This window comes from Cucurbita pepo, chromosome LG11 (genome assembly GCF_002806865.2).
Source record: "Cucurbita pepo subsp. pepo cultivar mu-cu-16 chromosome LG11, ASM280686v2, whole genome shotgun sequence".
Taxonomy (NCBI): domain Eukaryota; kingdom Viridiplantae; phylum Streptophyta; class Magnoliopsida; order Cucurbitales; family Cucurbitaceae; genus Cucurbita; species Cucurbita pepo.
In genome coordinates this window covers 1,010,979-1,022,948 of record NC_036648.1, presented here as the reverse complement: position 1 = coordinate 1,022,948, position 11,970 = coordinate 1,010,979, and the positions used below count along the sequence as shown (strand labels likewise).

Below are 11,970 nucleotides of genomic sequence, written 5' to 3'. Positions count from 1 at the left end.
TTTTTTTTTTTTGTTTATTTATTTATTTTAATTTTTGTTTTTTTAACTCTCTCAAAATACATTTTAAAAAAATACTTTTCATTTTTATGTTAAATCAACTAATATTTATCGGGTGAATATTGTTTGATGATAAAAGTCTCAGATCACTAATTTCCTTATCATAAGTTTATAATCAAAGAATACTCTCTTCGTTGTGATGAGACTTTTTAGGAAGTGTAAAACATGAGAAATTATGCTCAAAGTAGACAATATCGTACCATTGTAGAGAGTCGTATTCATCTCACAAATATAACCCAACATTTGAACGATTTAATCTAAACATAATCACGTTGAAACTGTCGAAGAAGACAACCCATGGCAGTCAGCTTGAATCTGTAGTCAAGATATGCGAGGACAGAACTTTCTTGTCTTTTATTACGTTGTCAAATGTATTCATTAAAAGTGTGTGGTCGAACATGGAGCTTGTCGGGCTCTGCCATAAGCACATCCAACCAGCTCTCATGGCCCCCACCCCACTACAATCCCAATCCCAATCCCGATCCATTTTCAGTTCCATCCAATGCAAAATTCAAGCAAATGGTTGAATTGAATTGAAACAGAGTTTGAATGAGGAAAAACAGAGCAATATGTGTTCTTCATTTCAGTGTTTTTAATATGGCATATATCAAAATTCCCAGATAGATTATGAATCAATCAAAACAAGGTTTCTTACTATTGTTATCGTTTTGAGCCTTACCGCTACCGAGTGTGAGCTCTAAATCCTCCAATCCAACTTCATGGATCTTCTCCCCTTCCCAGGGCTTAACCTTACAGCCCAAGAACTCAAATTCGTTTCCTCTTCCATTTTCTTTGATGAAACCACCGTGCAGAGCATGCTGATCAGCAGGTTTCATAAGGTTGAAGGTGGGAGAAGTTGGCGCACAGGCACGGAGAAGTGCCCATTGATTGGAGTCATTGGTGGATGATTCAGACTCATCGCATTCGTGGATCGTGGCGGGAGTATGCAGCAGCTGAGGGCGTGTCGGGCTAGCTGGGGCGGATACTGCAAAGAAAGGGTAATTCAACAAGGACAAGGATTCTTTAGCTGTGACCTCCCAATTTGATGCAGGGGATGAAAGAGGAGGCGTCACGGGAGCACTGTTTGAGATTCTAAGACCAGGAAGTGATTTGGGAATCGCTTGGCGAAGATATGGAATGAGGTTTGATGGATGGTTGGCGTCCAAACGGGACGGGCTCGGGAAGGAGGAGGAGGAGGGACTGACTTGATAGGATGCCATTGGACTAGGAAATGAAGAAGACAATGGGCTTGGATTTTGGGATGTGTAGGGGGTGGCTCTGGTGGAACTGCCGACGATATCGATTGGGGGCGGCCTGCATCCCTGTACCAAGAACAAACACAAAACCATCTATCATTTCATTTCTAGGGCACAACGGAACTTAATTCACAAATTTTCAACCAAATTCAAATCAATTACAAGAACGAAACCCCCGATCGACTTTCCAGATCGATCGCGGTGGCGATTCGAACAGATCAAAATTCAAATCCAACAGAGACAAGAACAAGTATACAAATCGCTACTTCCGATTACCGATCGAGAGCAAGAAAAGAAGAGGAAAATCAACCGACCTTCCGATAAGTGGTTCCGTCGTCTTCGACGGTCCAACCAGCATCAGCACAGAGGGCTTTAAGAACCTCGTTATTGTCACAATGTTTAGGCAAATTGAAGTTGCCTTGAGCCCTAAGGCCAGCGTAGATCTTAGCCGCGATGGCTCTCCTTCGTCGTTCTCTGGTCCGATTATTCTCCCGCTCCCTCCAGGACGGCTTCCGCCGGCTAGTGGTGGCAGAAGTGGCGCCGTCGGAGGTCATCTTCCGGTTTGCCGCAGCGATAATCCCGCAGGAAATGGAAAACGGCTGTGGGATTTGGATTATTGGAAGAAGAAGTGGTGAGGGAGGGTGGGGTATTAAAGTACACGGAAGAAATGGAGAATTTTACAGTAGGAAAAGAAGACAAAGAAGTAGAAGAAGACGACGACCACGACGACTGCGGTTTGATTTCCTTGTCCTTTGACTTTGGGCCCCACATGGTTGAAACGGCGGGGCCTCCTCATCTGACGGTGACTAAGAGTCCACGTCAGACCACCACTGACACGCGTGATGAGCTATTTTCAACCAAAATAATAATATATATACATATATACCATAAAATTAGTTAATGATTAAAAATATGTTTCTTTTTCCCAAACCAATTGAAATTCGACTAAAATTTGGGACTCATTTTTTTAGTCCGATTTATTATATAAAATTATTATATTTCTTTTTATTTAAATAAGGGTAGAAAGTAAATAAATTTAATTTAAGGATATTACATTGTTTATTTTATTATTGTATACAGATGTTTTCTAATAATTAGAAGAAGCATAAATGAGTTCGTTATGATGCAAATAATTAGCAGCAGGGTGGGGACGTGGCTGACACGACAGCTTTCCTTCGAGGGATTGGGGGCACACGTAGATGCCCATGCTAGGCATAAGATCAAAGCACGTGGCCGCCCCCCATATGGCTTTGGAAAAGGACCCATTACTCGAATTCAAGGCCATAGCCCCACCCCCTGCATGAAGATAGATGCATGAATCTCGGCCTTAGGAGGGAGAGTTACAGCTTACAGGGAAGGCATACCATGGCTGGTGTGATTGTGATGCGTCGTGATTCCTAAAATTGGCATCCGGGATTCATCTCTCGAGCAAGCATCGAACTACTCCTAAAAATGGCATCCAGGATTCATCTCTCGAGCAAGCATCAAACTACTCCTAAAAATGGCATCCGGGATTCATCTCTCGAGCAAGCATAGAACTACTCCTGCAGATGCTCCACATTAAACAAACAACCACCGAAACTCCAAATACCATAGATAACATCCTTCTACGGAACCAACTACGATTAGAACACTACGAGCATCTTTACATTTTTAAAACTCTGTATCTTGCGAATACGGATTCTTCTTTCCTTTTCAATTTCTTTTGTGTGTCTTTTCTTTTATGATCTCTTTTATAAGATAAGACAGGTCAGGGGTAGGGTGAAGGGCTTCTTCTGCTTTACAATTCGAATAAGGAACTTTAGAATAAACCCTACCTGTCGATCAAAAAATGGGATTGGAAAGGAACGAAGCTACTCGACCAATAGGAAGAGAAGCGGGAGAGGACCGCCTGTCGGACGAGAAGAAAGAGGTTAGTCTAAAATATGAAGACATGCGGACCTTATAACCTGGACCAAGGTTGTGAACCTGCCTCAAATCAGACTTGGACATGGAAACAATGAAAACAGCTTCTGAGTAAGATAAACTTAGAAGTAAACCTAACAAATTTTAGAAATGAAGGCATCTGAAAATATCCCAAATGACAGAAGTACAGAATGTCAGAGGAACACGACTCACCAAATGGTATGATATTGTCCACTTTGAGCATAAGCTCTCATGGCTTTGCTTTGGGCTTCCCCAAAATGCCTCACACCAATGGAGTTAGTATTCCTCACTTATAAACCCATGATCATTCCCTAAATTAGCCGATGTGGGACTTCCATCATCCAACACAAAACATTCGTTTTTTGACATCTGAAAACATCCGGAGGTTCTTTATGAAAAACAACCATTAGTTTGGTTGGAAGAGTAGGGTCGTCAGATCAACTTGCAACGTTGAAAAAACAGAGAACAGCAATTACTAATCTTGTTTGAATGACAAATAACACTTCTCAAGAACACCAAAAGGCAAATGAAAATCCTTAGGTTGATTAATAAATGGGTATGACTTCTCATTACGGGTTCCCCTCAAAGTTTTAAAATATGTCTACTAGAGAAAGATTTCCACACCCTTATAAGAAATGTTTCGTTCCCCTCTCCATCATAATCTCCCAGCGTCCTCGCTGGCACACCGCCCGATATCTAGCTCCGATATCATTTGCAAGAGCTCAAACCCACCACTAGTAGATATTGTTCTTTTTGGACTTTCCCTTTCAGACTTCCCCTCAAGATTTTAAAAGGCGTCTACTAGGGAGAGGTTCACACACCCTTGTAAGAAATGTTTTGTTTCCCTCTCCAACCGATGTGGGATAGTAAAATGTTGACCAGGTCGCTACCATACCATGTAGAAGCACCTTATATATTAATGATCAAGAAATTCAGCTTCCACATCCACGGATGTCTCATTGAGAGGATCCTGAAGCAGAAGAGGAGTACATAAATTGCCAGGAATTTACAAACACCAGTAAAGAAGGAAGTAGATGAAGCCAAAAACAATGGAAGATTAGTTTGTCAAAAGCTATTTGTCCCCTTAAGGAAACTTTTGGCTCCACACCCACCCAACAAGCATAACGTTAGCACATACTTCAAAAAATATCACATTCACACAACGCAGGAACTTAACCAACTCGTATGAGTGTGTGTGTGAAACGAAGATTACCAGATCACTATTGGAGCTCCAGACTTTCCAACACATAAAAATCACAAATCAAGAACCAAATACAAATGAAGAACATTAAGATGAACTTATCAATTCTAACTCACAGGGAATTTTATATTTTCATTCAAGCTTTACGAAATGAAATGATGTTCTACCGAAAAGTATAATCCAACAATCCTTGTTCTCTAATCCCTAAGAATCGTGGGAAGTAACCAGCAGGAGAAACCTTAAACCGTGAGTACGAACGATTCAAAACACGAACTGCGTCTACGAATATGAAAATCGAATCCACGAACAGATCAATTCCAGAAACCAAAAATACATAACAGAGTTCATACCTCGCTAAGCGATCCTCCATTTTCAGAACTCTCACTGTTTCACAGATCCTTCCTATCAACGCCCGACGACGGACCGAACTGGAAAATGTGAACCGGCCGAACAGTAAGCCGACCGCTTCACGGTCCAGACCACACCCCGTCGCAGCTTCGGAACGGAAACGAAGAAGGTCCTGGAATGACCTAGAATGATTCCAGGACATTCCCGACTTCTGGATGACACGTCGTCGTTTTATCTTTTAATTATCTTTTTAATTTTTTTTATAAAGAGCGGATACAGTCGGTTTCCGGTCAGTAAATTGTTGGGTCCACTCGATGGTTATTTTGGGAACTTCGGTTTGGCATTGCGGTTGTCTAGGAATCCGCGTGGTTTCTGCGTGACGCAAAAGTCCACGACGGAATTTTTATTTATCTTTTTGCCTTTTTATTTTCTTTAATTCAATTTATTGATAAATTTGGAGGTATTACTAGAATATTAACGGTATACGGAATAATGTATTAAAAAAATTAAAAACTATATAAATTCAAATATTTTTTTTAGTTCAACCGTATAAAAATAAAAATAAAATAAAATTTTAATATACTAATCAAATCAAAATCAAATTAATTTAAATATCAATATTTATATATGTGCATGAAAATGGATAATTTTAAGAGATTAGGGACAGTTTGAGGAAAACTATAAAGATTCGGAGCTATTTATGTATTGTGTTTTAATAATTATATTATTTATTTTAGATTCGTTTACGTTTCTTCAGGGGAAGTGTCAGAAAATCAACGAATGAAGTGACCATTCTATCCATTAAGGAAGAGGTCAGAACAGGATCATAGATTCAGTGTCTTGTCAGAGCCATCCACGTCAGATTAATGACGTGGAAATTACAATAGTGGGCAGAAACGGGCAATGCCCGGCAAGAACGGGCAGCAGGGGAAGAGGGTCCACCCACCGGGACACATCCACTCGCAACTCCGCAACGACTGAGCTGAGGGCAATGACAGAAGCGCAGTGTGAATCGAATTCGTCATTTTGACCACCCCGTTCGGTTTATTTAGAACTGTTAACTGTGTGCGGGAGTTAACGGTAACCATGGTTGGGTTTTGACGGCCATTCCGCCGTTCCCAAACCCTATATATGTATCCACCCGCTCTCTCTCATGAGTCATGACAAACGAGGAGACTTCAGCGAATCGTCTTTCCAGCTCTCTGATCGGCGATCTTCCAGGTTGGGATTCTCTGATCCGCCCCCATTTTGTGAATATTTGTACTCGTATCTACTATTCTCTCAATCTTTACCTGATTTTTCCGTTCTGTTTGATTCTTCGCTGAAAATCATGTTTGGATGTTGATGATTGAAGGATCGAGTGGTGGGTTTAGGGTTTAGGGTTTATTTTTGTAGTTGATCGGTGTGTTTGTTTCCTCTCTGTCTTTATGATTGAAATTATGTAATGTAATGTAATGATCGGCTAACTTGTTGTTGATTTTGAACGATACGTGATTTGGGTTTTATGAACCCCAAAGCAGCTATTTGGAGATGTGGCCTGCAATTGTTGGGTGGGAACATTTATATCTGATCTTCTGTGTCGCTTATATTACAGCTCGTTGCAGCTATTTTTTTAATTAACAGAGTGATTTTTGGCCCTTTTTTTTATTCTCTTATTTCTTTCTTTACTGATGAATCAATATGTACGCGCTGTGTGGCTTGATCATTTTTGCCTCATCATTTGAATTATTTGTTCATGTAAGAGAGATTCCATTGCTTTTAGGTGATCAATTCGTAGTCGAGATTGGATTGATTTGATTTGAAGCTTAATTGAGTTTCGTTTTGTGATTTCTTTTGGAACAGCTCTAGACAAAATTAGACAAGAGTTCTGTCTTCTCCTTGTTACCATGACTCCTTCAACGGTCACCTCTTCAACTATACTTGATTTATTTTCTACTGACAATGAGACTTTTTTAGCATTATGGAGAATAAGGAGTGGAGGATCTTTTCCTGCAAATGTTCATGATATAAATCCTTACCAGTGTAAACCTGAAAATTTACCAGGTACTTTTTTCACAAGAATTCATGTTGTTAATTTCCCAAGTTTTCCAGCAAATGTTCATGATATGATGATGTTCTTCAAGGCTCAGGCCTCTTGAATTGCTGCTGTCGAACACTGTATTTTCAGTTTATATCATAAAACAATTTCAATGTTGATTCCTTGCTTCAATTTTCAAAACAGTGTCAAAGTTACGAATTACAAATTTACAGCTGAGACATGCTTGTTTAGTTTCAATGAAGCTTAAGGTACTTTTTATGTCCAGATGGAGTTTGGTATTACGTTGAGGGCAATGTGGATGCTGGCTCAAGTTTCGGTCGCTGGAAGCTGAAAGATGGAGATTGTAAACTGTATTCAAACTCTTCCTTCACTGGAGGGAGAGCAAGTTATGAATATTATGAAGGTCAAGCACCTTATGAGAGTAAAACAGCCTGGGTTATGCAAAAGTACTGGATGAATCAGATGGACCTGCGTGCCACCATCGAGCAAAAGGTATGTCCTGCAAAATCTATTTGCCAAAAGGTTCATTGGCTGACATTGCCCTTTTTTCTTTTCCTACCCAACCTATTAGTAGTCAATTGCTTGTTTGGTTGGGCAATATGCAGGAGACCAGCTCACTTTGCAAAGTCTTTCTTGGAGATGAACAATTTCAAAACAATGAAATGATTCAGAAAACCGAATTTTCTAGTATTCTCAATTCAGAACCAATCCTAAATCATCAGTTGGTTGTTACAGATGGTTCGACTTCGAATAACATGGCGAGTGGATCGACAAGCAAGTCTAAGGTTGTAATCATTATCCCACCCCCCCNTTATTTAGAACTGTTAACTGTGTGCGGGAGTTAACGGTAACCATGGTTGGGTTTTGACGGCCATTCCGCCGTTCCCAAACCCTATATATGTATCCACCCGCTCTCTCTCATGAGTCATGACAAACGAGGAGACTTCAGCGAATCGTCTTTCCAGCTCTCTGATCGGCGATCTTCCAGGTTGGGATTCTCTGATCCGCCCCCATTTTGTGAATATTTGTACTCGTATCTACTATTCTCTCAATCTTTACCTGATTTTTCCGTTCTGTTTGATTCTTCGCTGAAAATCATGTTTGGATGTTGATGATTGAAGGATCGAGTGGTGGGTTTAGGGTTTAGGGTTTATTTTTGTAGTTGATCGGTGTGTTTGTTTCCTCTCTGTCTTTATGATTGAAATTATGTAATGTAATGTAATGATCGGCTAACTTGTTGTTGATTTTGAACGATACGTGATTTGGGTTTTATGAACCCCAAAGCAGCTATTTGGAGATGTGGCCTGCAATTGTTGGGTGGGAACATTTATATCTGATCTTCTGTGTCGCTTATATTACAGCTCGTTGCAGCTATTTTTTTAATTAACAGAGTGATTTTTGGCCCTTTTTTTTATTCTCTTATTTCTTTCTTTACTGATGAATCAATATGTACGCGCTGTGTGGCTTGATCATTTTTGCCTCATCATTTGAATTATTTGTTCATGTAAGAGAGATTCCATTGCTTTTAGGTGATCAATTCGTAGTCGAGATTGGATTGATTTGATTTGAAGCTTAATTGAGTTTCGTTTTGTGATTTCTTTTGGAACAGCTCTAGACAAAATTAGACAAGAGTTCTGTCTTCTCCTTGTTACCATGACTCCTTCAACGGTCACCTCTTCAACTATACTTGATTTATTTTCTACTGACAATGAGACTTTTTTAGCATTATGGAGAATAAGGAGTGGAGGATCTTTTCCTGCAAATGTTCATGATATAAATCCTTACCAGTGTAAACCTGAAAATTTACCAGGTACTTTTTTCACAAGAATTCATGTTGTTAATTTCCCAAGTTTTCCAGCAAATGTTCATGATATGATGATGTTCTTCAAGGCTCAGGCCTCTTGAATTGCTGCTGTCGAACACTGTATTTTCAGTTTATATCATAAAACAATTTCAATGTTGATTCCTTGCTTCAATTTTCAAAACAGTGTCAAAGTTACGAATTACAAATTTACAGCTGAGACATGCTTGTTTAGTTTCAATGAAGCTTAAGGTACTTTTTATGTCCAGATGNCGGTTTTGTATATCCATTTGGTGTTCTCTCTTTTAACTGTTCTTACTGTCATCGGAAACTGATTGCTCCCATCTTCTCTCCATTTCCTTCTCTGCTGGGTTCAGAGTCGCAAATGGTGTCTTTGTTTTCAGTTAATGACAAATGATGTTTTGTAGATGAATGAAGATGACAAGATGATAGAATTGGCAGATGCAGGAAAACGTTTGGATAATCATTTAGAAGATATCCATCCTGAGATGGATTATTATTTAGGTGACGACTACTTGGAATTGCTGGATTTAGATAACCCAACATCTTCGTCATCGAGTTCTGAAAATTCTAGTTGCTTGTCCATGTCGTCGAATGAAGATTTTGATACAATGGATGTTCTACGTGATGTAGAACGTGAAATTAACCATGACAGGGGACGAAGAGATGCTGCCTGCATCCATTCCTCTGCACCCTTCAAACTAAAGAAGGAGGTGGTGTATCAAGTGGCTTCAGGTTTGTCCACTTATTTTTTGCATCCTCCTGTTGTTTAACTTTCATTTTATGCAGAACAGAACATTCTGCTACGTGGTTACTGAATGGAACCATATGGGTTGTGCTATTCTTTCGTATGTTCTCCAAAGAAACCAATCACCATAGAGAGAACTATTCTGATTTTATGCCCAAGCTGCTAATATTTCTCTTTATATGTATCCCTGCCCTTTTGTTTGTCAATAATAGTCTCTCATTGGTTCGTTGGAGAGGAGAATTGGAGAGGAGAATGAAACATTCTTTATAATGGTGTGGAAACCTCTGTCTAGTAGACGGATTTTAAAAACTCTAAGGGGAAGCCTACAGAGACAATATTTGTTAGCAGTGGACTTGAGAAGTTACAAATAGTATCAGAGCCATACATCGGGCAGCGTACTAGCGAGGACGTTGGGCCTCCAAGGGGGTGGATTGTAAGATCCCACATCAGTTGGATAAAAGAATGAAACATTCCTTATAAGGGTGTGAAAATCTCTCCCTTGTAGACGCGTTCTAAAAACCTGGAGGTAATGTTTGAACAAAGAGAACAATATTTACTAACGGTAGGTTTTGGTTGTTACAGTCTCTCATCTGCATGCTCGAGTAGAGTTATTTAGACAAAAATGTAAAATTGTCATCGTGGTTTCAACCATAGATTCACAGTTACAAAATGCATATTCACTTTAGATCTAAACACACGACTTCTCGTTTTCCATCTCGAAAATGCAGCAGGAAAACTACATCGCTTACTCATAATAACTATTCTTCTTGTACACAGATTCTCTTGTCACCATCATAAGAAGCCACCCACCGGCCAAAGAGACTCCCAAGACCGATTCGTCCGCGAACATGAAACTCCCAAGCCAAAGTAAGAAAGAAGGGTACAGAATGAAAGGTGCATCATCAAGTTGTCACAACAAGGTGGTCTCAAATGGTGAAGAAACAGGTGTGGATGGAGGAAAGAAGAGGGTTGGCAGAAGGGAGAAGAGTCCAAAGAAGAAGTACTTTTGCTTCTTTCCTCTTTAGATCTTCCTCAGCATCCAGTTAGAGTAAGTAAGTAAGTTAGTGATGAGATTAGACAAGATTAACAATGGTTTTGAGCAGACTACTGAAACCTTTCCTTTCAAGTCTGCAACATCATACCTTAAAAATTATCCTGTTTGATTAAGTTCGGTTCAGTTCAGTTCGAACTGGGTTTCTAGAGATGATGTTCTGTAATTGTAATTGTAATTCAAATGAGTTGACTTGACTTCATTCATAGCTTGCTGAAGTCAATGTAATTGTAGAGGGCCCCACTCCTCTTTTGAGGAGTAACCAGCCCCACCATTGTAACTAGTTCATGTTTCTTGAGTTTCAGTAAATGTTTTCATTTAATTGTTGTTTTCTTGTCGGGTAGTTTCCTTTTTTTTTTTTTTTAATGTATTTTTTAAATCATATTTAATAGTTCATAACATGCAGTGGGTTGGGCCGACCCAAATATGCGGAGGCCCATCACAGTGATGGCTCATTTGGGCCGACCCAAACATGCGGAGGCCCATTACAGTGATGGCTCAATTTTTTGTCCAAAAGCATATAATATAAAACTTTAATCACTAAAATTGATTATAATTCAACAGTGATTAAATGAAAGTCCAAAACTATAGTATAAAATTTAAAATAATCTCAAAATTGTCACAGTATTTATTTTTTTTGGGAAATAAAAAATTAAAACAAAACAGACAATTGGTTGTTGTTTGGGCAAAAGGGTATGGTTTTTGGGGGGTGGGGAAAGGGAAATGCTTAGATAATTAAGGAAATGGGCGTTGTTACTTGTTAGGGGCAGGGGCAGGGGCAGGGGCAGGGGCATGGTCAGGGCAATTATATATGGCTACTGCCCTACAGCGTACAGTGACAGGTGGGCAATTGGAGAGCCCAGCCAATCATTTTATTTCTCTCTCTAACTTTATTTATTTTTATTTTTCTTTAAATTTATAGGGTCAATTTTGTCTCGTGAAGTGTGTGTGACCGTTGGGGCGCTGGGTCCACTTACACCTCCTTCTTCACAAATTATTTATTTATTTTCTATTTTCAAATTAGTTTACATCCCTATTAAGCTAATTAAATTTTAAAATTTGATCAATTACGTTATATAATTCATTAAAATCATACAATAATATTCGTTGATCTTATTATCTAAAATTAAAATTTAAATGGAAGTTTTAGAGGAAAAGAAAAATAAATAAAAAAATAATAAAAATAAAAACTTTTTATTTCTGTTTTTATGCCCACCTCGAAATGGGATTGTACCCTAGAAGCCCACAAAAATAAGGCTAAATTACAAAAATAGTTGCGCTGTCAATCTCTCCCTTTCTGGGTAAGTAATTATTTTGGTCTCAATTCATTAAAGATGGAGAAAGCCACTTTAAATGCATATTAACACATTGACATTCATATTTATTGAAGCACCTACCTACAAATAATTTGTTAAACAAATTAAAAATATTAAAAAGCACGTAAGTACAAATAAAACATTATAAAATAATTACGTAGATAACAGAAGTGTACTATGGTTGAATCAAAATTTTAAATTTTAATT

The 11,970-nt window shown here is 38.8% G+C and overlaps 3 protein-coding genes across 12 annotated transcripts; 2 read left to right on the top strand and 1 right to left on the bottom strand.

Moving 5' to 3' along the window:
• Positions 1-388: 388 nt before the first annotated feature.
• On the bottom strand, positions 389-5,001 carry LOC111805859 (protein BRASSINAZOLE-RESISTANT 1-like). 10 transcript variants are annotated; one of them, XM_023691113.1, is made up of 6 exons: positions 4,791-5,001; positions 4,061-4,209; positions 3,131-3,204; positions 2,678-2,857; positions 1,628-1,912; positions 389-1,379 (listed from the first exon to the last, which is right to left on the bottom strand). In XM_023691113.1, exons 4-6 carry the CDS (start codon positions 2,678-2,680, stop codon positions 690-692), a joined length of 978 nt encoding a protein of 325 aa, XP_023546881.1. In that variant the 5' UTR covers positions 2,681-2,857; positions 3,131-3,204; positions 4,061-4,209; positions 4,791-5,001; the 3' UTR covers positions 389-689. The 10 variants fall into 10 exon arrangements, 9 of the variants coding, with proteins under 9 accessions (XP_023546881.1, XP_023546883.1, XP_023546882.1 ...); XM_023691115.1 differs by having other exon boundaries at positions 2,678-2,851; XM_023691114.1 differs by having other exon boundaries at positions 4,135-4,209.
• A 904-nt stretch (positions 5,002-5,905) lies between these two features.
• On the top strand, positions 5,906-10,771 carry LOC111805521 (NAC domain-containing protein 30-like). Its single transcript, XM_023690632.1, has 6 exons — positions 5,906-6,009; positions 6,631-6,831; positions 7,092-7,318; positions 7,432-7,611; positions 9,056-9,383; positions 10,174-10,771. Exons 1-6 carry the CDS (start codon positions 5,949-5,951, stop codon positions 10,419-10,421), a joined length of 1,245 nt encoding a protein of 414 aa, XP_023546400.1. The 5' UTR covers positions 5,906-5,948; the 3' UTR covers positions 10,422-10,771.
• Positions 7,711-8,848, top strand: LOC111805522. Its single transcript, XM_023690633.1, has 2 exons — positions 7,711-7,814; positions 8,436-8,848. Exons 1-2 carry the CDS (start codon positions 7,754-7,756, stop codon positions 8,729-8,731), a joined length of 357 nt encoding a protein of 118 aa, XP_023546401.1. The 5' UTR covers positions 7,711-7,753; the 3' UTR covers positions 8,732-8,848.
• Positions 10,772-11,970: the final 1,199 nt, after the last annotated feature.